General features: G+C 46.2%; 1 protein-coding gene across 1 annotated transcript in view; it reads right to left on the bottom strand.

Annotated features, from left to right (window-relative positions):
- RFT1 (RFT1 homolog (S. cerevisiae)) overlaps positions 1–22,108 on the bottom strand; it is a 43,447-nt gene extending 21,339 nt beyond the window's left edge. Inside the window, exons 1-7 of the mRNA XM_011986191.1 lie at positions 21,982–22,108; positions 17,451–17,536; positions 14,615–14,731; positions 13,260–13,449; positions 12,570–12,671; positions 10,760–10,897; positions 372–450 (exon numbers count right to left, since the gene is read on the bottom strand). Of these exons, the coding sequence (XP_011841581.1) occupies positions 372–450; positions 10,760–10,897; positions 12,570–12,671; positions 13,260–13,449; positions 14,615–14,731; positions 17,451–17,536; positions 21,982–22,044 (775 nt within the window). The 5' untranslated portion in view covers positions 22,045–22,108. The remainder of the gene's footprint in view (positions 1–371; positions 451–10,759; positions 10,898–12,569; positions 12,672–13,259; positions 13,450–14,614; positions 14,732–17,450; positions 17,537–21,981) is intronic.
- Positions 22,109–23,957: the final 1,849 nt, after the last annotated feature.

The raw sequence follows: 23,957 nt of genomic DNA, 5'->3' as shown, positions 1-23,957 counted from the left end.
ATAAACTCATAAAAATCATATAACATGGGGTTTTGGAGTTAGACCTGGATCCCAATTAAGCTGTTCCCTGTTACTACAAAACCCTAAAGAAGTTCTGCAACCTCACTGACTCTCAGTTTCCTCATCCATAATGAAAGGGAATAATATCTTTCTTACAAGGCTGTGGAGAGATTTAAATTAGATCACCTAAGTAAAGCACAAAACTAAATAGACGTTGGTTTCGTTCTCTGTATTAAGCCCCCTCCTCCCATTTCTGAAGTTCTTCAGCCCCAGAGGCTCTAAACAGGTGATCTGGACCCAGGTAATTGGCAGTCCTATGAAATCCCCTTCTACTATGGTCTCCCGACCATTCAGAGTGACCGTCAACTTACCTTCTGTCAAAATCTGTTTCAAGAAAGACTGTTTGAAAAAACTCCAAGTCAGTTTAGCCTCTTTCCAGTTGATAAGTGCCTAGAAGAGAAAACAAAACAAAACAAAACAAAAACATCACAGGCATTGCAAGTCTAAGAATGCAATGCTACATGAGAGGCAAATGCATTCTGATCCCTAAATCCCAACTTGGATAGTCTCCACTGAATCCTCATTCAATGCTAAGCACACAGAAGCCATCTCACAAACACTGGGGAAGAATTTACACTACTAAACACAAAGCCAAAGCCTGTAAGGGCCTGCCCAAGACTCATATACTGAGACCCCTAAAGAATTGCTGCTGTCCCTTGGGGGCCCACACAGTACACTGTCCACAGATAACACATACAGCTCACAGTTTGTTCTTTCCTTAAAAACTGTCTAAAGCATGCCAGGCTGCAGAACAAATTCTGCTCCATATACTGCACATTGTAATGCTATGTTCAGCCATCCAGGGCCATTTTACACAACGTATAGGAGGTGCCCCTCTGTATTTCAAAAGAAATTTAGCTTTCACAGGTCAGGTAAATGACTCAGAATGGGTATGACAGAGGAATGAAGGAAATAAAATTTTTTTTTTTTTTCTTTTTTTGAGACAGAGTCTCACTCTGTTGCCAGGCTGGAGTGCAAAGGCACGATCTTGGCTCACTGCAACCTCCGCCTCTCCGGTTCAAGTGATTCCCCTGCCTCAGCCTCCCGAGTAGCAGAGACTAGAGGCACGTGCCACCACGCTCAGCTAATTTTTTGTATTCTTAGTAGAGACGGGGTTTCACTATGTTGGCCAGGATGGTCTCGATCTCGCGACCTCATGATCCGCCCGCCTCAGCCTCTCAAAGTGCTAGGATTACAGGCGTGAGCCACCGCGCCCAGCCGAAAATAAAATTTCTGATATGACTCTTCTAAAACTCCAGGCCAGGTGAGGTGGCTCACGACTATAATCACAACACTTTGGGAGCCTGAGGTGGGTGGATCACTTGAGGCCAGAAGCTTGAGACCAGCCTGCAAAAAGGCAAAAACCCCATCTCCACTAAAAATACAAAAATGAGCTGGGCGTGGTGGTACGTGTCTGTAATCTTAACTACTTGGGAGGCTGCGGCACAAGAATCACTTGAACCTGGAAGACAGAGGTTGCAGTGAGCTGAGATGGCATCACTGCACTCCCGTCTGGGTGACAGAGCAAGAATCTGGCTCAAAAATAAATAAATAAATAAAACTCCCAGCAGGCACCAAATGGCCCATTTCCCAAGGACAAAGAAACAGGTAGGGTACAGGTCAACCTGTTAAGAGACAGGTGGCTTCAAAGCCAGGGAGCTGAGCACAAAATGGAAGAGCAAGGCAGCCAGGGGGCTCAGTATCCTCCAACTCCTAGTTTTCTACCTCCCACAGCTCTCTCTGGGGCCCCTTCCTCTATCTTGTAGGCACCCTGGGATCCCAGAATATTTAGACTAGGTGTTTGGCTTTCTGTTTCATTTTGTTTTAGAAACAGGGTCTCACTCTATCACCCAGGTTGGAATACAGTGGTGTGATCATAGCTCACTATAACCTCAAACTCCCAGGCTCAAGCCATCTTCCCCCCTCAGCCTCCAGAATAGCTGGGACTACAGGTGTGTGCCACCATGCCTGGTTCATTTTTAAAATTTTTGTAGAGTGAGGGTCTTGCTGCATTGCCCAGGCTGGTCTCAAACTCCTGGCCTCAAGCAATCCTCCCACCTTGGCTCCCAAAGTACTGGGATTCCAGGTGTGAGCCACCACGCCTGGTTGATGTTAGGTTTTTAATCCTGGGGTACTTGCATTTTGAAAAGTTGTGATTATACAAAGTGATGACTTCTGAATGGTAGGATTTCAAAGGGCTTTTTGGAAGGGGAGGGCCAAGCCCACTCTACCCCTCCAAAAGGTTAGCCACAGCTTTGGAAGTGGGCCCAAGGCAGGCCTGAAACCTGTCTTAGTCATGTGGGCCCCTGTTCTGGGCACAAAGCCCATCCGTGAAGAGCAATGCTATCCAGTAGAAATGTAATGTTAAATTTTCTAGCAGCCACAGTGCACAGGAAAAAGAAACAAGTGAAATTAATTTTAATATATTTATTTAAGCAAAATATTATCATTTCAACAAGTAATCCGTGTAAAAATATTTTTTTCGGCTGGGCACGGTGGCTCACACCTGTAATCCCAGCACTTTGGGAGGTTGAGGCAGGTCGATCACGAGGTCAGGAGATCGAGACCATCCTGGCTAACACGGTGAGACCCCGTCTATACTAAAAATACAAAAAATTAGCCGGGTGTGGTGGCGGGCGCCTGTAGTCCCAGTTACTCAGGAGGCTGAGGCAGGATAATGGCATGAACCCGGGAGGTGGAGCTTGCAGTCAACTGAGATCATGCCACTGCACTCCAGCCTGGGTGACAGAGCGAGACTCTGTCTCAAAAAAATAAAAAAAGTAAAATAAATTAATAAAACAAATAAAATTTTTTTTCATATTAAGACTTTGAAATCCAACATGTATTTTGCATTTATGACTCATCTCAATTCAGACTAGCTACATTCCAGAATGCTCTATAGCCACATGTGGCTGGTGGCTACTATTTAGGACAGGGCAAGTCTAGAGCACCTCTGAAAGCAAGGATCACTTCTAGCCCCCATTCTCTTTACCCCTTGGTTTCTGAGCCTTTTTTCCAGACACAGGGAGCACAAGTGTGAATCCTCCCAAATAGTGCTGCCCTCAGGGAATCACAGACCCTAGAGCAGATGCCAGGATATCTCTTTAGCTCAGGAGTAAATCTTCCCTGATGAGAAGGAAATTGGGCCACAAGATGCTTAAAACAGGCCATCTTCCTTTTCCCCAGAACAAAGAGCACCAGACAACTTCCCACCACTAGGGGGCACTGGGGACCATGTCATCTTCAGACTTGGATTCTGGCCACAGCCCGCTTCAGCATCTTCTCTCTCTCACACTGCTTCTCACCCCTTGCCATACTGTGGTGGTCCTCCCAGGGGTCAGCAAAGCAGGACCTGTCTTCTTTTAAAAGGAAACAAAGGCTGCTGCTTGTCATGAGGCTCTCGTGACGCCTGCTTGCCTGCAGGTTGTGAATGGATTTGGGAAGATGATTGAGCTCTTTAAAGACAAAGTTCTTTGGGAGAATGAAATCATGATGGTGTACCTAAGTTGAGAGCTCATACTTGATTTTCCTAATGCCTTTGGTTTAAATGGGCTTGTGGTTCAGAAGAATGGCGACACCACTTACTAAAGTGCTCATTAAGGACACAGAGGCAGGAAATCCAATCTGGGATGTGGCTTCTCCAGGCAGGGGCTGAGTGGTGGGAGAGAGGAAGCATGTGGTGGACTTTTACCATTCTATTCAGAATGGAGGTGTCACTTCGGGCAGTCAAAAGAGGCCTATTTCACAATAGCTGGGTTGGTACTGATGAGCTGATCTAAACAGCCGGGAATTTCCCCGGAATACCCTGACCAACAAGCCATTCCACTGCCTCAGAGTAATAATGGAGAAACGGCGGCTGGGGTGGTCAAAGGTGACGGACGGTAACTCAGGGAAGGTCCGGAATCAGAACTCAGAGGCTCATCACACTTTCACCTGAGTCACTCGTCCACTTCCCAAACTCTTCTGACTCAGGATGATCTGATCAGCCACATCCTTACCACAATGACAAGAGTCACTAGGGAGTGTGAGCCTACCATCCCGTCCACTGCCCTCCATCACCTCCTCCACCCTACACAGCACTCCTTCCTCTCCCTCTTGCTCCACCTCTCCCAGTCACTCTGGGGCTATCGATGCTGCCCCAGCTTCACCCATTTTCCCACTTTCATCCATCCTTCCCCTGTCCTTACTCCTCACCCGGACAATTGCCACAGGCTCCCAATGAGCTTTTTTGCTTCTTACTCTTTCTCTAGCCTATCTTTCTCATTGCAGCTTCAGGCTTTGGAGTCAAGTTTGGAGACTGGGGCTCGACCTGCAGCTCCTTGAGTTATTAGTGTAAATGTCGCCGTGAACAAGATACTTAACTTTGCTAAGCCTTGGCTTTCTCATCTGCAAAATGGGATGAGAAGTTCTGTCTCATGGAGCCACTATGAGGATTGAATGAAAAAAAATAAGACACTATAACTGTAAGAGACGGCAAGCTCCTCAATACAGACAGTTTGATCATGGTGCTGTTCAAAAACCTTTCAGGGGCTCCACTGCCCCTGAATTAAACCCAAGCTCCATAGCACGGAGGCCACTGCCAACTGACCCTAGCCTGGCAGCCAGGTTTACTCTCCTTCATAACTTCCTGCCACTTTTTCCTTTCTCTCCCTTCCCCCATAGTCCAGCCAACCTAAGTACCCCAGGCATCTCTACATTCCCAATTCCAACAGAGTGATGGGCAGATAACAAGCACTGAGCAAATTTTCCTTCTGTGGTCACGAATGCCCATCTCTACCACACATATACATTTAACCTCTGCCCATCCACATGTCAAAGTCCAGCAAAAAAGAAGCTTCCTCCATGAAGCCTTCCTTGAAGTTCCTAGATGAAATTCAGCAGTACTTCCTCTGTGCTTCTATTTTGATAACACTAGATACACACAGTCCTGTAGCACAGTTGAGTACAGATCCTATCTCTCCATCACCATGCAAGTTCTGAGGGTAGGGGCCTCACTCAGGGCATCTGGTACAGTGCTTAACACATAATAAAGTTTAATACATGCTTGCTGAGTCAAATTCCTCAGCTTTACTTAAATATTAGCAAATCTCTTATCTTAAATCCCTCAGAAATGTCTATGAATATAAACGGAAGCCATTATTTGAAGTACCATTATTATAAGGTTACATAAGTATCTTTAAAGAAGATGGAGTTCTACAAGAACGGGAAGGGAAATCTCACAATTAGGTCAAATTGATAATAAATATAATTATATGACCAGTTTCCATTAAGGAAGTCCCCAGTGCAGAAAGCTGCTCTGGGGAGTCAAGTCAGGCATGCTGCCCATGGTAAAGTCATACACTGCATGCATGCATTCAGAATCATCTCATTTCTTTTCTCTCTCTCTTTTTTTTGAGACAGGGTTTCACTCTGTCACCCAGGCTAAAGTGCAGTAGCATGAACACAGCTTACTGCAGCCTCAGCCTCCAGGGCTCAAGTGATCCTCCTGCTTCAACCCCCCGAATAGCTGGGATCACAGGCATGTGCCACCATGCCCACCTAATTTTTACATTTTTTGTAGAGAGGGGTTCTTACCATGTTTCCCAGGCTGGTCTCAAACTCCTGGGCTCAAACAATCCTCCCACTTCAGTCTCCCAAAGTGCTGGGATTACAGGCTTGAGCCACCACACCCAGCTTCTTTTTTTCTTTTCTTTTCTTTCTTTTTTTTTTTTTTTTTGAGACAGAGTCTTGCTCTGTTGCCTAGCCTGGAGTGCAGTGGCGTGATCTCAGCTCACCGCAACCTCCACCACCTGGGTTCAAGCAGTTTTCCTCCCTCAGCCTCCCAAGTAGCTGGGATTACAGGCGCATGCCACCACGCCCGGCTAACTGTTTTATATTTTTAGTAGAGACGGGGTTTGACCATGTGGGCCAGGCTGGTTTCAAACTCCTGACCTCAAGTGATCCGCCCGCTCAGTCTCCCAAAGTGCTGGGATTACAGGTATGAGCCACCACGCCTGGCCTTCTTTTTAAAATAATAAACCTGAATTATAAATTGTTCCACCTGGAACTTCCTAATCTTGATGTAAATAATAACTACTATGGGCAATAAGCCAATTTCTTTTGGAAGGCTACATAACATAGGGGTAAACCACAGCCTAAAGCTAGTCGCCAGCAAAAGGTGGAGAGAAATGGGTTCAAAACCAGCTATGTGATTTTGGCTCAGTCACCTAACTCCTCTGAACCTCAGTTTTCTTGTCTATAAAATGGAGCTAACAGTATTTATCTCATACATTACTATGAAAATTAAACACAAAATCCATGTAAAGTGCTTAATGTAGTGCATGGTACAGAACATGCAGTCAATGGTAGTTACTGTAAATGGCTCTTTGTCAAGGTTCAAATACCTTCATGGAACTCCTGAAGTCTTCAGAGGGGCCTCACAGTTATGCAGGCCAACAATCTCACTTTAAAAATGAAGACCCTGAGGTCTGGGGGGAGTCCCACAGGCTTCAGATCTGTATCAGGTGCCTCTCAAGCCCTCAGAAACCTCCCTGAGGCCCAGGAATCACCTCTCCTACATGTCTGTATCCCTGATGGCACCAAGCATGGCGCCATGTTCTTATTGTATGTCAGTGGAAACAGTATCACTGTGTGTCACAGGTACACACAGCCTTCTCATGATCAGGGCTTGGGTCCTTGCAGTCTGGGCATGGGTACTTTCAGGGCATATTGCCAGATTAAACCGCTGAGCTCCCACACCAATACCATCAGAGCTGCCTGGCTAGGGTGTCCCTGTGGAGCCAGCTCTGCTCTCAGGGCATCAGTGTGATGGTGGTGATATCAGCTGTCGCTTAAGGATACCCACTTGTGCCAGGCCACAATGTTAAGATCTTACATGCCCCAACTCATCAGGCCCTCACAACAGCCTTAGGAAGGAGGTACTATTATTATCCCCATTTGACAGATAAAGAAACTAAGCTTAGAGTTCTGAGCCCATCACAGATTTTAATTATTTAGTTATTTATTTGAGACAGGGTCTCACTTTGTTGCCCAGGCTGGAGTGCAGTGGCACAATCATGGCTCACTGCAGCCTTGACCTAGGCTCAAGTGACCCTCCCACCTCAGCCTCCTGAGTAGCTGGGACTACAGGTGCACAACACTACACCTGGCTAATTAAAAAACTTTTTTTTTTTTTTTTTTTGTAGAGACAGTCTTGCCATGTTGCTCAGGCTGGCCACCACAGAGTTTAATAAACACTTGGCAGACTCTTTTCTTTACCTTCTCTCTTTGCTTATACTAATGGTTCAAATGTTCCTTCCCAAAATCCTGCTGGGGCACAAGGACAGGCCCAGTATGAAAATCTGCCAGGCTTGGTACAGGTGGGCACCAGGGGGCAGTCAGGGGAAGAAGAACTCTTCTGCACTCTCAGACCTAGGTGGCAGAAGCTCTAGGCAAGAGAAGCGATCCTGAGTCCTAACCATCTAAGCCTGTAAATGAGGCACAGAGGTATCCAAAAGTGTCCTGTTGGTTTAGGTTACAGGTGAAATCTAGCTGAGCAGAATGGAGAACTCTTATCTCACAAATGAGAACACATCTGGCTTTGATACATAAGATCTAGTTTTTCTTTCTTTTTTTTTTTTGAGATGGAGTCTTGCTCTGTTGCCCAGGCTGGAGCGCAGTGGTGTGATCTCAGCTTACTGCAACTGAGAGGTGACAACGTGCTAGCAGCCCTCGCTCTCGGCACCTCCTCAGCCTCGGTGTCTGCTCTGGCCGTGCCTGAGGAGCCCTTCAGCCTGCCACTGCACTATGGGAGCCCCTCTCTGGGCTGGCCAAGGCCAGAGCTGGCTCCCTCTGCTTGTGGGGAGGTGTGGAGGGAGAGGCAGGACTTGTGCAGGCAGGACTTGTGGGCCAGTGCCAGTTCCGGGTGGGAGCGGTCTTGGCGGGGCCGCACTCAGAGCAGTTGGCTGGTGCCACTAGCCCGAGGCAGTGAGGGGCTTATCACCTGAGCCAGCAGCTGCGGAGGGTGCGCCAGGTCCCCCAGCACTGCTGGCCCACCTGCACGGCGCCTGAATTCTCCCCGGGCCTCAGCTGCCTCTGGGGCAGGGCTCAGGACCTGCAGCCAGCCATGCCTGAGCCCCACCCCCACCCGGCCATGGGCTCCCGAATGACCCGAGGCTCCCCAACGGGCACCTGCCCCCTGCTCCGGGGCGCCCGGTCCCATCGACTGCCCAAGGGCTGAGGAGCATGGGGCCTGGTGCTGCATCCACTAGGCGAAGCCAGCTGGGCTCCTGAGTCAGGTGGGGACTTGGAGAACTTTTATGTTCAGCTGAAGGATTGTAGGTGCACCAATCAGTGTTCTGTGTCTAGCTCAAGGTTTGTAAACACACCAATCAGCACTCTGCGTCTAGCTCAAGGTTTGTGGATGCACCAATCGGCACTCTGTATCTAGCTAATCTGGTGGGGACTTGGAGAACTTTTACGGCTAGCTAGAGGATTGTAAATGCAACAATCAGCACTCCCTGTCTAGCTAAAGGATTGTAAATGCACCAATCAGCACTCTGTCTAGCTCAAGGTTTGTAAATGCATCAATCAGCACTCTGTGTCTAGCTCAAGGTTTGTAAACACACCAATGAGCACTCTGTGTCTAGCTAATCTAGTGGGGACTTGGAGAAGTTTTCTGTCTAGCACTCTGTGTCTAGCTAAAGGATTGTAAATGTGCCAATTAGCACCCTGTCAAAACAGACCAATCAACTCTCTGTAAAATGGACCAATCAGCAGGATGTGGGTGGGGGTCAGATAAGGGAATAAAAGCAGGCTGCGGAGCCAATAGTGGGAACCCACTCAGGTCCCCTGCCACACTGTGGAAGCTTTGTTCTTTTACTCTTTGCAATAAATCTTACTGCTGCTCACTCTTTGGGTCCACACCACCTTTATGAGCTGTAACACTCACCGTGAAGGTCTGCAGCTTCACTCCTGAGGCCAGCGAGACCATGAACCCGCCAGAAGGAATGAACAACTCCAGATGCGCTGCCTTTATGAACTGTAACACTCACCGCGAGGGTCCGCAGCTTCATTCTTGAAGTCAGCGAGACCAAGAACCCACCAATTCCAGACACACAACCATCAAGTGATCCTCCTGCCTCAGCCCCCATCCCGCCCCAGTAACTGGGATTACAGGCACACACCACCATGCCCAGCTAATTTTTGTATTTTTTAGTAGAGATGGGGTTTCACCATGTTGGCCAGGCTGGTCTCGAACTCCTGACCTCAGGTGATCTGCCCACCTCAGCCTCCCAAAGTGCTGGGATTACAGGCATGAGCCACTGCGCCTGGCCCATAAGATCTAGTTTTTCTTGAAAAGTTGTATAACAGGATTCTGTAAATTCTGAGACTTAAGTCTCACATATTTTACTACTTTTTCAAGTATCACAAGAGGAATAAGGAGAAATCCAGCATATGCAGCCTTACCACAACCGAGTGCACTACATCTGGCAAGCAAACAAGCATGGAAAGGGGGGAAGCGCCCAGAATGGAGGAGCTCATGAAGTGTCTTAGCGGAGACAACATGGCAACATCATCATGTGTGCAGCTCCAATGGCATGGGCAGGAGCACTGACCCCAAAAGAGCCAGAAAATGAAAGTCCAATGACCCGAGTGTGAAGGAATTGAGTAGAAAAGATTATGCTTCACTCCACATGTCAGCTGTAAAATCCACAGTGGTCTAGATAGGAAAGTGGATCACCTGAAAGACTAGCCTGACACTTAGAAAGAGACCATGTGGGGCCGGGCATGGTGGCTCATAATCCCAGCACTTTGGGAGGCCGACGTGGGAGGACTGGTTGAACTCAGGAGTTCAACACTAGCCTGGACAACATAGTGAGACCCTATCTCTACAAAAAAGAATTTTTTAATTAGCTGGGCATAGTGGCACATATCTGTAGTCCCAGCTACTTGGGAGACTGAGGCAGGAGGATCACTTGAGCCCAGCAGGTCAAGGCTGTAGTGAGCTATGACTACGCCACTCTGGGCAACAGAATGAGACACTGTCTCAAGGAGAAAAAAAAAAAAAAAGACCATTTTGGGTTCATCCCTACTTTCTCAGAACTCTCAGCTATCTGTGCTAGAAGTCAACTGAGGAAAAAAACCAAAACCACAGCAGAATAGAGAGAGTGGAGCACAATGGTGGAACCTGTGCTCTGCTGGCATGTGAGGCCCTCCAGGCTCCTGTCCTCACTCTGACCCTCACCTAGGACAGGTATTTATTCTCTAAGCCTTAGTTTCTCAACCCTAAAATAGAAACAGAGTGTCAGCCTTTCAGAGTTGTTGTAAGCATTAAATAAGGTAGGTAAAGCATTCAGCATAGGGTCTAGCACAGTGGTTGTCAACTGGGGGTAATTTTGTCCCCTAGGGGACATTTGGCAACGTCTGGAGACATTTTGGGGTGCTCCACTGAGGAGCTACTGGCATCTAGTTGCTTGAGGTCAGAGATGCTGCTAAACATCCTACAACACACAGGACAGCCCCTACAACAAAGAGTTGAGCAACCCAAAATGTCCATAGTGCAAAGATTTAGAAACGCTGGCCTGGCACAGAGCAGGTACTCCATAAATATGAGCTATAAAATTCATTTATGATTATAACAATAAACTAGCTGCAGTTTCTTTCTCTCAAGGATAAGCAGCACCTATCATTAAAATAAGAGATAAAATGTATTACTTACTCCACTTCTTGTGATATTGGGTAACAGATCTGTTATTCTGGAGACAGGAAGAGTCTGAAGCTTGGTTGATTCTGGGGAACCCAGTAACTTTGTGAAATAAATAACATAGCAGAGCACCAGAACTGTGGTATAGAAAAGCTGAGAAAAAAAATAAACTGTTTTAATAAAGGCATAATTAAGATATGCCTATAAATTTGATCTCAAAGGCCAATCAAGTAATAGAACTCTCTTGATTAACTGCACTTTCTATTCAGCAATGCCTTACCCTCTGGGAAATGGCACTATTCACTTAGACCCAACTTCACTTCAGCATCTACCTGCAAAGTGTTCCCAACACTTCACTTAACTGGGAGAACATAATTCTTCTCAGCAGGCACAATGTAATTTCCGTAACAGATGTACACTAGCTCAATTACCACAGCAATGTCTGATACATTCTCAAAAGGTGTGTATTTGGCCAAAGAAACGGCTCTTCCACCTAGTCGGCACACTGCAAAGATCCATGTATCCTAACTGTGCTAATATCCAAGGACTTGTCATCATCAAGGACTGTGGGTTTTCCATAAACCCCGGAAACCTGTGCCATTAATGATTACAAAGCACAATTGAGCTGCTGACTCTCTCCTCTTCGCCAGGGCAAGAGCTACTACTGACGGGGGAGGAAAGGGTAGGGTGATAAGAAGGCCCAACCCTCCCTCCACCCATCCAGGACAAAAGAATGGCTTCTGGCCAGGAGCAGTCAGATGGGTTTTGTCTGCAGATTGAGGAGGAAAGTCCAAAAAAGCCCCTTTTTACAAGCTCCCTTCAACCCTCTTTCCCTCCTGAGAACAGCAGTGCACACTGGTTCAAGAAAGACTGGGACCTCCAGACTTGCTTTCAGCCTGGCAATATCAAGGCTGCTCCTGTAGTAAAGGCACAGGGCAAGGAAAAAGAAGAGTCTCAGTTTAGTAGGTGTGGGCCCTTCTGCTCTCCACTCCCAATCATACCTGAGATGGAGCCCATCATCCACCAGCCTTCTTCCTTCATGCTCCAAGCCCTTAAAACTCCAGCAGCAGTGCTGTGAGCCACCCACCTGATGCCAGTGTCCTCTGTGAGAAGTACCCTCTACATAAATCATTACTAAGAATCTTATCTTCCTAAACATTAATGAAAACTACAACTGCTTAGCACTGTAAAATGTTCTGGTAACTATCTGATCTTAAATTTCATTTTTAAAAATAGCACTTGTATTCTAGTTATATTTTTATTAGAACTAGAAATATGAACTAGAACTAGGAAATAATGAGATGGAAATGAAGCCTAAATTGCTAAAACTGAAAATATACCTACTCTGACTTGATTCATGCTCTCTGAATTATGTGAGATTTCAATATAAGTTTAAAACAGGCTTGGCAGAGTTTCCACCTATTCTGCAAAAACCTGATGGAAATCCAGGGAAAATAATACACATGCAATTTGATTCCCACCCCACCCCCCACTGCTTTTTTTCTCCTTTACAAAACTACCAGACAACCAAAGATCAGTTTGAAACAGGCTTGCCCACTGAATGTCTAAAAACGGTTTTTGATGTTTGACAATGAAGTCCAGTGTGTGGCCCTCACCAGGTCCCTAGAAACACCTACGGTCTCAGTGTATGGAACACAATGGACCTGGCAGCCAGAGTAGCAGTGCCAAGGCCACCCTTCTGGTGCTTCCACCTCCTGCACAGGCATGGGTACTGCAAATGCAAACCCCACAGCGGTGGGAACAAGAAGAAAAACCAGTTGGAGAAACAAAGATCATATAAAAAGTTAAAAGCCATGATTCTTACCTGGGCCAAAGAGAAAATGTACAATCCCCAGTGAGGCAACCATAGCACGAGAAAAGCTGTCAGAATACTCTTAAGAATTACTGACAGGCTCTCAGCAATCACCTGCAAACATGTGGTTAAGGTGCAGTTTACAAACATTATCAAAAAGTCAAGACACAACGGAATGATAGACAGAAAATCTCAGGCAGTGGCTACTCTGGCTATGGGGACAGGGCACACAGCTGGACATAAGTATCAGTAACGTTTTACTTCTTGGGTAGGGTGGTGGGTTCATGGATCTTCCAGTATGTTACGCCTTAAGATTTACATTATATATATATTCTTTTGTAATCTATTCTAAAAGATGAAGAGAGAAAAGTTAATATTAATATACAACTAAATACAGTCACTAGAAAAACCTGAAAAACCTTTATGGTTCTTCTACATTCTGACTTGAACTAATAAATTATTAGCAAACCTATTTTTTATTTATGGTCAAACACAGGTGAACTTTAGCCTAGCCTATCTGACAAATTTCAAGTGGAAGAACTTAACTGACCATGTTAACTTAACTGACCATGTTAACCTTTTTCTAAATACATTTTTAGGTGCAAGTCTGGAAAAATCATTCTCTCCTATAAAAGCATTTTAAAAAAGCAACGCTTTTTCTTATTCTTCCCATTCCCCATTCACAGCAGAAGGCGCACTCACCTTGAGCTTCACAAACATATGTGCTTGTGCCAAGACCCAAAAGGGCTCTCCTAGAAGCTCCACCACTGCCGAGAGACCAAACAGCACCACTCCAGTTGCATAGTGAGGGACAACATGAGGATCAGGCACTTCAAGCAGCTGCAACCAGACCCAGCCCAGGAATAAGGACCAAAACACACCCAGGGGGACTCTGGAAGAGGAGAAAAAAATAATTCACTAAATTTTAAAATAAATAGAAATATCTATTAAAATAGTAACACTGAACAGAAAAAAAAAGTTATAATACAAACAGCTCCCATTTATTTATTAAGATACTAACTACATGCCAGGCATTATGATTAATGCCCCTTATCTCACTGACACCTCACAATGATCCTCTGTCAGTATCTCCATTAAAAAAAAATGAGGAAACTGAGGCTGACAGGCACTGGGCAATTTGGCCAAGGTCATGAACAGCTAATCAAGAGCAGAAGCAAGACCCAATCCTGCTATAACTCCAAAGCCTACACTTCTATCCACTGGGTTACACATACTGACCCATAAGCAAAATTCCCAGAAAGAAAATGCCTGTTGTTGAGAATGACTGACAGACTGTATACAGCTGTTCCTTGCATCCCAAATAACAAACAGAGCAGTGCTCAGTATCCTTTTATGTGTTTCACATGTGTGCCACGGGGCATTTAAATATGCCTGGGTGGTTAACAGTTGTTCCTCTAATAAAATGAACACCTACCAGCCCTCACGACAGTCATTTCTGTGAGGCAAAAAGGAGTTATGCAAGGGCAGCATTGGGAAACAACCTCAATCCCCAGCCCTCCCTGCAGGGACATAGCTGGAGAAAAGCCATTGCAATTTCAAGCTAATGTACTTGATCTTCAAGAATATCCTAAAAGACTCAGAACTGAAGTCATATAACAAAATTGAAGAAAAATGTAATGAACCCATAAGAGGCTTTCAAGAAATACTAAATCTAAGTGGCTGTTAAAAGCTCGAAAGATATTATAGAGCAAAAAGATTAGGAATAAAAAAGATGGCACAGGCCAAGTGGAGCCCACAGTGGTGATCAGAAACAGCAAGAAACCACCTCCAAAGAGGATGAAACCAGGGCTAGAAACCTGGCCCAGAAACCCCAACCTAGAACCTCTTCCTGGCTCCTGGACATCCAGAGAGAAAATGAGCCAAGAAGTTCCTTTGACACAAACACTCTCCCCTTCTTGTCGTATGCCTGCTCCCAGAAACCCATGGCGAAGCTGAATCTGGAGGCAATTTAGCTTTAGGCACGTGTTACTGTTTCACTTCCAATGCTCACTACACCTGCCTTCCTGAAATGTGTCTCCCGCCAAAGCACAACTCACGTTAGCCACAGCAGGTTGAGGGTCTGGCTCCAATCTCGCTGGGTGACCCCACTGAGACATGCTCTGCGGAAGGCCTCTCTGGCCAGGAAGAGGGTGGTTGAGTAAAGCAGTGTTAGTCTGTAAATGAAAGGCAGAAATCAATAAGGTCTCGAGTTTTTTCACAGAGAGAACTTCTGGGATATTTCCAGCAACAGGGAGGAGATAAAAGTGTTGGTCATAAACCACTGATGGTGACATGGAGGGCAGTGGGCTCTTACAGGACCCCCTATTGGTCTGATCCATGAGAACTACTGAGTTAGGAACCAAACGAAAGATACCTGAGGGTGTGTGCCTACAGTTATATGAAGGATAGAAACTGCTGCAGTGGTCTCAAAAGCCTGTAGCCTTCATAGCTACAGGAAGAGGTGTGGCCATGACCACAAGGACGAGAAGATAATAAGATTATAACCCCACCCTTCTTGGTCATGCGGACACGAGTGACCGATAGCCCCTGTGAGAAAAGCTGAGCCTCTACCGAGTGGAGGCTCTGGCCAAAAGAATCACAAGACAGACAATAAGGCTGGCAACCATTACAGAGGCTGCTGCAACCCAGATCAGCAAGGCTTGCCTGGGCACCTCCCAGATGGGCAGCACCTAGGTGAGCCTTCCTGCACCTTAGTGAGGAGTAGCTGAGATTTCCCTCCTCAATAGGCAGCAGCCTGGGTGAAGCCAGAGTGGGGATGGCCCAGGGTGAAGGTCTCTGGGGTTGTCCAAGGATTATCCTGCTACCCAGTGCCTCTGTGGAGCATTGCAAATAAGGAGATGGAACCGAACCTTAAGCAGGGGGGCAGGGCAGGCCAGACAAGGGCTGTCAAAGTAGGGACCTGCCAATCTCAGGACGCCTGCCTAGGGAGAAAAATCTGAGCCCCTAGGAGGATTTGCCCCCTTCCTTTCTGCTTTTAAAAAAGTATTTCTTAGGGCCAAGTGCCTATATTTCTCAGGCTCATGCCTATAATCCCAGCACTTTGGGAGACTAAGATGGGAGGATTGCTTGAGCCCAGGAGTTCGAGACCAGCCTGGGCAACACAGTAAGACCTCATCTCTACAAAAAATAAAAAAAATTAGCCAGGTGTGGTGGTGCACACCTGTAGTCCCAGCTGCTCAGGAGGCTGACATGGGAGCATCGCTTGAGCCCAAGAGGTCAAGGCTGTAGTGAGCCATGATGGTGCCACTGCACTCCAGCCTGGGCGACAGGGCAAAAGGAAGAAGAACAAGAACAAGACGAAGAGGAAGACGAAGAAGAGGAAGAGGAAGAAGAAGAGGAAGGAGAAGAAGGAGAAGGAGAAGGAGGAGGAGAAGGAGAAGAAGGAGAAGAGGAGGAAGAGGAGGAAGAGGAAGCGGAAGAGGAAGGAGGAAGAGGAAGGGGGAAGAGGAAGAGGAAGAAGGAAGAAGAGGAAGCAGAAGAGGAAGAAGGAAGAAGAGGAAGCGGAAGAAGAAGGAAGAAGAGGAAGAGGAAGAAGGAAGAAGAGGAAGAGGAAGGAGGAAGAGGAAGCGGAAGAAGAAGAGGAAGCGGAAGAAGAAGATGAAGAAGGAAGAAGAGGAAGCAGAAGAAGAAAGAAGAAGCAGCAGCAGTGGAAGAAGCAGCAGCGGAAGAAGCAGCAGCAGCAGAAGAAGCAGCAGCGGAAGCAGCAGCAGCAGCAGAAGAAGCAGCAGAAGAAGAAGAAGCAGAAGTAGCAGAAGAAGCACCAGAAGCAGCAGCAGAAGAAGCAGAAGAAGAAGGAAGAAGCAGAAACAGAAGAAGGAGAAGCAGAAGAAGGAGAAGCAGAAGGAGAAGAAGGAGAAGCAGAAGCAGAAGAAGGAGAAGCAGAAGGAGAAGGAGAAGCAGGAAGAGGAGGAGAAGGAGGAGGAGGAGGAGGAGAAGGAGAAGGAAGAGAAGGAGAAGAGGAAGGAGAAGAAAAAAAGAAAACAGTATTTCTCAAAGAATGGTCCCTGTTTCAAAATCACCTAAGGAGCTTGTAAAAATGCAGACTCCTGGGCCCTTCTTCAGCACTACGTAGTGCAAAACTCCACAGATGATTCCTTTCCTCAAAGCTTGAGTTCTGCCACTAAGCTCTGAGACCAGAGCCAAGAGGATATGTTTGTTAAGTATTAGACATGAAATGCTGTCTGGAACATACTGCCTCATTTATCAGGACATGAAGACACACCTGAGAAGCTGAGCTATTCCGAGCACTCACATCATTTCATGTATTTTGTGTCATTTGTGAAGACAAAATATGTGTGGGTGTCCTTGAATAGAAAGGAGGTGAGTAGAAGAAACAAGCTGAGTCTAAAAGACAAAGAAGTCATCTTTCCAAGAGCCTCCAAGAAACTAATGACAAGGACTCAAGCTCGGATCCCAGTTGCTGTATCCCAATTATAAAATCACTGAGGAGTGAAGGAAGGTGGCTGCTCCAGCCCTGCAATTATGAAGTGCATCCTCACGAAGTGCACAATTTCTGCTTCCTTTGCTGTCAGCAGGACAAGAACACAGGATTATACCTGAGAGGGAGTTTTTAATGAATTACTCCCACTCTTCTCCTTCCTGACTTCCAAGAGCAGGAAAACCAGAACAGCTGGCAGAGAAATGTGCATTTGGAGGCTGCTAATGGAAAACACTCCATGAGTCCATTAAAAGCAACATTGCCTGCATGTCCCTCCACTCCTGCACGCTTCTCCTCAGCCCACTGCTAAAACACTCTGCTTCTGGTAAAGGTCCATGCTTCTAGAATCCAAGGATGACACACAGGTACAGAGTGTGAAGAAAGCCTGGCTAGGAAGGTGAACTCTGACAGTGCCAGGGTGCATCTCCTCCTACCTTACATTTACCACGCCAACAATTTCCTTTGACAGGAAGCGAAGAATAAATGCATTCAAGACAAAGGTGATCAACCGAAACAACACCTATAGAAAAAGAGGAAAAATACGTAAGAATAAATGACGTTAGGAGTGTTTACTTTGCTGAAATGACAACAATGTGGCTGTTCTTCCTAACGTGAGGTAATGACATACACCAGCTTTGTCACGGAGACTCTGCTCTAAGACGCCCGACCTGTCTGCATTTCTCCTGAAATTTCACTCCTTGGGATCTCTCAGCACTCCCGTGCAGTGGTCAGAGAACCCTGGAAGGCACTTGGAAGGCTCCCTAATTTATTAATAACAAGAAAGAGGCCCCAATGGACTGAGTTTCTACAGGTTCAAAGTCAAGCTCTTGAGGAAGCAGAAAGAGAATTCTAGTTAGTGGTTCACCTTGCTGGGCCCTAGCCACACTCCCCCACGCCAGGCTGTTTAGAAATAGCACACACTTAGCAAGTGGGAGCCTTAAGGGTATAGCAGACTCACCAGAAATCATGGGGTCTAATTTCTCTTTTCTTCTCTGCCTCATAATATCTAGGAATTTCAATAATGACATTTAATCATTCTGAACTTCAGTTTTCTCAATTAGAACACAGAAAATGTATTTCTTTATTGAATACTTGTCTCTTTCCAGAGAGGAGTTGAAATACCTTTTAAATGATGCTGCAAAAATAAGACAACGTAGTGTAACATGGGGGGAAGGGGAAGGGAGACAGAGTCCAGTTATTGCTGCTTGAAAGGGACATATACTGAGACTTCCCAATCTGTCAATTCAAGAAAACCACCTAAGCAAAGAACTTCTCCCATGAGACACAGAGAGGACGACTGTCATTAAACAGGGTTGCTAAATGGGGATGCTGGGAAGAGTGCAAACCTCATTCACTAAATGACTCCCTCCTGCATCCCAGCAGCAAATGAAAATCACTTCTGTGTTAAGCACCCTCAGAGTTATCTGTGAAGAGCTGCAATTTGGAAGATTTGATCTAAGCACATCAAAGGACTACTGTGGTCATAAAGGTATGACCAAAAAGGGAGAGCACCTAACACTGTAACTAAAGTGTCACAGAGCAACAAGGTCTCCAAAGCCAAGAAATGACCATCTCAACCTTTATGGAGTCAAAGGTGGTCTTTTGAGTCTGATGACAGCTCTGTAGCTGCTCCTTAGAAACATGCAGATATGGCCAGGCACGGTGGCTCATGCCTGTAATCCCAGCACTTTGGAAGGCCGAGGCAAGTGGATCAACTGAGGTCAGGAGTTCAAGACCAGCCTGACTAACATGGTGAAACCCTGTCTCTACTAAAAATACAATTCACCATTTAGCTCTTCTATCTGTTATCTTCTAATTGTTATAAGCCTCAATGTCCTCTGTCAAATGAGGTTACCTATCACGTAGGGTTGATTAAAAGGATCAAAAGAGATTGCAGGGCTGAGTACAGTGGCTCATGCTTGTAATCCCAACACTTGGTTGGGCGCCGTGGCTCACACCTGTAATCCCAGCACTTTGGGAGGCCGAGGCGGGTGGATCATGAAGTCAGGAGATCGAGACCATCCTGCCTAACACCGTGAAACCCTGTCTCTACTAAAAATACAAAAATTTAGCCAGGCATGGTGGTGGGCACCTGTAGTCCCAGCTATTCGGGAGGCTGAGGCAGGAGAATGGCGTGAACCCTGGAGGCGGAGCTTGCAGTGAGCCAAGATATTACACCACTGCACTCCAGCCTGGGCGAAAGAGTGAGACGTTGTCTCAAAAAAAAAAAAAAAAAAAATCCCAACACTTTGGGAGGCTGAAAGGTAGGAGAACCACTTGAAGCCAGGAATTTGAGACCAGCCTGGACAACACAGTGAGACCTCATCTTCACAAGAAATATTTTTAAAAGAAATGAGACTGTAGAAGTGAAAGCATTTTTTAAGTGCATACAAATGAAAGGCATTAATACTTTCAGCATGGGTGGCTCAGAATTAAGATAGAACAAGCTCTCAAATTCTTGTAGAATAAGATGTAACCGCAAAGCTACCTAAAGTGTCTACAGTGTAATTCGAGAAAGCATACAAGAATGAAAACACTCAAGAAACCATATAAAAATATGGTTATTAAAACAAAAAAATCCAAGCAAGACTCCATCCCAAAAACAAAAAAAACATGTGTACACACTTATGTTAACCTCAAAGCTATCACTGTCTAAGAAACTTAATGTTTCAGGCCATATCTGTATCTCCTCTTTTTTTTTTTTTTTTTTTTTTTTTTGAGACGGAGTCTCGCTCTGTCGCCCAGGCTGGAGTGCAGTGGCACAACCTCAGCTCACTGCAAGCTCTGCCTCCCAAGTTCATGCCATTCTCCTGCCTCAGCCTCGCGAGTAGCTGGGACTACAGGCGCCCGCCACCACGCCCAGCTAATTTTTTTGTATTTTTAGTAGAGACGGGGTTTCACCGTGTTAACCAGGAGGGTCTTGATCTCCTGACCTCACGATCCACCCGCCTCGGCCTTCCAAAGTGCTGAGATTACAGGCATGAGCCACCGCACTTTGGGAGGCCAAGCCCATATCTCCTAATTGGTTTGAATAAAGGTTGCAGCTAATGAAGCTGAGGTTGCTTATGCCACCCAGTATTTGCCACACACTGTAGCCCTTATTAGCAACACAGCCTTCATTTACTTCTGCAAAGGACTTTACAGCTTTTGTTTTAACACAAGGTCTCACTCTGTTGCCCAGGCTGGAGTGCAATGCCATAATCACAGCTCACTGCAGCCTCAACCTCCCAGGCTCGAGATCCTCCCACCTCAGCCTCCTGCGTAGCTGGGACTACAGGTGCACGCCATCACGCCCTTCTAATTTTTGTATTTTTTATAAAGACAAAGTTTCACCATGTTGCCCAGGCTGGTCTTTAACTCCTGAGCTCAAGCAATCCTCCTGCCTTGGCCTCCCAAGTGCTGGGATGACAGGCATGAGCCATCACGTCCAACCAACTTTATAGTTTTAAAAAAGGCTCTCTCACATCTGTTAAATTATTTGACATTTAAAAACAACCAGGTAAATGCACAGGAAGCAAGACTGGGGGTTAAGTGATTTCCTCAATGTCACATGGCAAGCAAATGACCCAGCTTGACCTTACAGGTAAGCCACCTGACTCGTAGTCCAGTGTGTTTTCCGCTACAACTTGTTTTCATTTTATGAAGCCTATCTGGGTACTAAGATATTATCAAAGGCTGAAAAAAAAAATCAACACTGTGGATAAAGCACTAAACTCAGTTATTTGTGAAGTGAAACAAGAAAAAAAAACAAACAACCCTAAGTAAACTTAGAATGGCTAACATTTACTAAGCACGTATCATGTGCAAGGCACTCTTCAACATGCTTTCCATAGGTTATCTCATTTCATTCCTACATTGACTATTTTAAAAATCCTTATTATCCTAATAAAAATAGCTACATTTATTAAGTACTTGTAGTGTGCCAGGCACTTAAGAGGCATGATTTCATCTAATCTTCCTAATGACCCTGTGAGGTTGCACTATGGTTCTCATTTAAGATGAAGAAACTGATACTCACGGAAGTCATGGGATTTATCCCGAAGGAGTGCATCTAGCAAGTGACAAGGCCCAAACTCAAGCCCCATTCTGCTTGGTTCTTTCTTCCGCCCTCCATCTGCCTAAGATAAGGGGTAGGGTAGATTCAAGACTTGTGTGAAGTAGGGTTGATTGGCTCAAGAGTGAGACAGAGAGATATTGAGCCGCTTGACTTAAAAGGTTCAGCTCCTGGGGTTGAAAGAATCTTCAGATACCATTTGGACTAACTGGCATGTATCATATCTGACAGATGACAAAAATTAGGGCCAAGAGGTGAAGTGACTTGTCCAAGATCACATAAACAGAAGATGCAGCCAACATGTATTAAATGCATACTAAGAGCCGGGTACTGTGTTAAGTACGTTTATTTGAATGATCCCAATCAATTCTTGCTTATGAGCTAGGTACTACATATTATTACCCCCATTTTACTAGTGAGGAACTCAGGCTCTGCAGGTGAAGTCACTTGTCCTGGGTCACGGAGCAATCCAAGCCTAATTCCAGATTCCTGTTCTTAGCTATGCCATATGGTCTCTCGGAACTCAGTGGGACTCAAAGTTTGAGGGCCGTGTTTGATGAAGGAAATGAACCCCTTGCCTGAAAAATACCAGATTCTCGAGCACGAAACACCAGTCCCTCACCCCGACCACCTGATCTAATTCACTCCTCCTGCCATATGGGAAATAGAATGCTCTGAAGGAAAGCGGCTTGTCTGCAGTCACCCGGCCTAGACTCTGAAGGCAGGCTCCCATCTCCGGGCCAGGCACCCCCCTCATCAACGCCACCGTCTCCGGTAGACCCCCACCCCCTCCATTGCGGGGTCCACCTCGGAACTGGGTCGGCCCTGGGGCAGGCTCTCAAGGGCCCGAGGGCTGCCATCCCGCAAATCTCGGCTGCAGTACAAGCTGAAACCTGACGGGCAGAGAGTACCTGCAGGATGAGACCGGAGGAGGCCAGCCGGGCCGCCTGGCCCAGCACCTCCTGGCTGCCCATAGCCTGGCCGCCAGGCTCAGACACCAGGAAATGCCGCCGCCACTCCGCTTAGTCGCGATAAGATGGCGTCACGGAGCGCCTCGCTCTCTGATTGATGGCCTTGAGACAGGGGGGCGGGGCACGGGAGGTTCTGGCCCTTTAAGTGGGCCCGGCACGGTCGGTCTGTTATGGCGCCTGGCTCTTCCTATTTCAGTAGGTCCTGCGCTGTCTGTCGCTTGTGCGCTGTCTGTCCCTCTCTTCCCCGTATAAATGAAATAGTGTGGCAAGTACTAAGAGATACTGTTAAAGAAGTCAACGTTCCTTCTCTGAGGCTTTCAGCCACCAACCAAGAAGCACTAACTTTCCTGGCCTCATCTGCCAAAAGGGGAACAAACTTCTCATTGGCCTGTTAAGAAGACTCTTACCATTGACCTTTGCTTACAGAATCACAGCCACAGCCCCACTGAATTAGGCTGGACAGGAATTGTCCTTATTTAACAGAGAAAGAACTGAGGACCAGAAGTTAAATACAGCACTGCCATGAGAATGGTTTTGTGAAGTCCATCGGAAAGCTCTGAGAATTGGCCCCTGTGGTTAGAGATGAGTAAAGCCTTGGAGATGGGAAGTGACTTGTTCGAATCTACACAGCTTGTTTCCTGACTGAGTGGATGTCAGGCTCCTGATCCTAAACGTATCACTCCTACCTGTATGCTAGAAATTGTGAGGGCAGAGTGGAAGAAGGACTGGAAGTGCTTCGTAAAATGTAAAGCGCCCAACATACACAGTAAGCCGTTGCTCTGTCAGCGATAATCTGTGTTCTTATTATCTACCACGCAGGCTAGAGGAAGCCCAGTCTTTCCGCAGTCTCTTTTAGGCCTCACATGATTTGGCCCCAACCTATCTTCTACTGCCTTTCACACGATCATTGCCCTTCCCAACACTATCTAGGCCATAGCCATTCCGAGTCCTTACCGGTCCTCAAACAGGCGGTGCCTCACTGGCCTTTGCTCCTCCACCCTCTCTGTCCAAAGTGTCTTCCCTGACGGCACCCCTTGCGCTCCTAGACCACACTGTCCTGACTTTCCTGGCCAACCACACCTGGTACCTGCTGTGGACTAAATGTTTGTGTCCCCTCAGGATTCATGTGTTGAAGCCTAATCCCCAGTGTGATAGTATTAGGAGGCAAGGCTTTTGGGAAGTAATTAGGTCATGAAAGTGGAGCCCTCATAATGGGATTCATGTCCTTATAAAAAGAGATGTCAGAAAAATGATCTCTGTGTCTACCACTTGAAGATACCACAAGAAGGTAGCTGTCTGCAACCAGGAAGAAGGCTTTGTAAAATGTAAAGCGTCCAACATACACTTAACAGGAACCAAACTGGCTAGCACCTTGCTCTTGGGCTTCCAGCCTCCAGAACTGTGAGAGAGAAATTTCTGTTTTTGACTTACCCAGTCTATGGTATTTTGTTATAGCAACCCAAGCAAATTAAGACAGTATTCCTAAAATACTTTGTACCCCTTTACAGTTCCTGGTGCAACCTGCATTATAGCAGAAAGACTAAAATATGTGTCTCTATTTAATCAGCCCATGAGCTCCAAGAGGGCAGAAGTGCAGCCTGCCTGGTTTTGCCTCCCGAAGTAGTGGTACAGAGCATTCCTAGGGCTTGCATAAATGTCTCCTGACACATGATTGCTGTTACTGCTGCTGGAAGCAGACTGTGGAACTCAAAGCCTATACACTCCCATCTTGCCAGGTAAAATGACCTCTGTCTTAGTGTGGAGGCCCAGAATGTGAGGTATTTTATTTTTCTTTTCTTGTCTTGTCTTGTCTTTTTTTTCTTTTTTCTTTTCTTTTCTTTTCTTTTTTTTTAAACAGGGTCTCACCCAGGCTAGGGTGCAGTAGTACAGTCTTGGTTCACTGCAGCTTCCACCTC

This window comes from Mandrillus leucophaeus, unplaced genomic scaffold (genome assembly GCF_000951045.1).
Source record: "Mandrillus leucophaeus isolate KB7577 unplaced genomic scaffold, Mleu.le_1.0 Scaffold296, whole genome shotgun sequence".
Taxonomy (NCBI): Eukaryota; Metazoa; Chordata; class Mammalia; order Primates; family Cercopithecidae; genus Mandrillus; species Mandrillus leucophaeus.
Note: the sequence above shows the minus strand (reverse complement) of the source record. Positions and strands in the feature narration are given on the sequence as shown.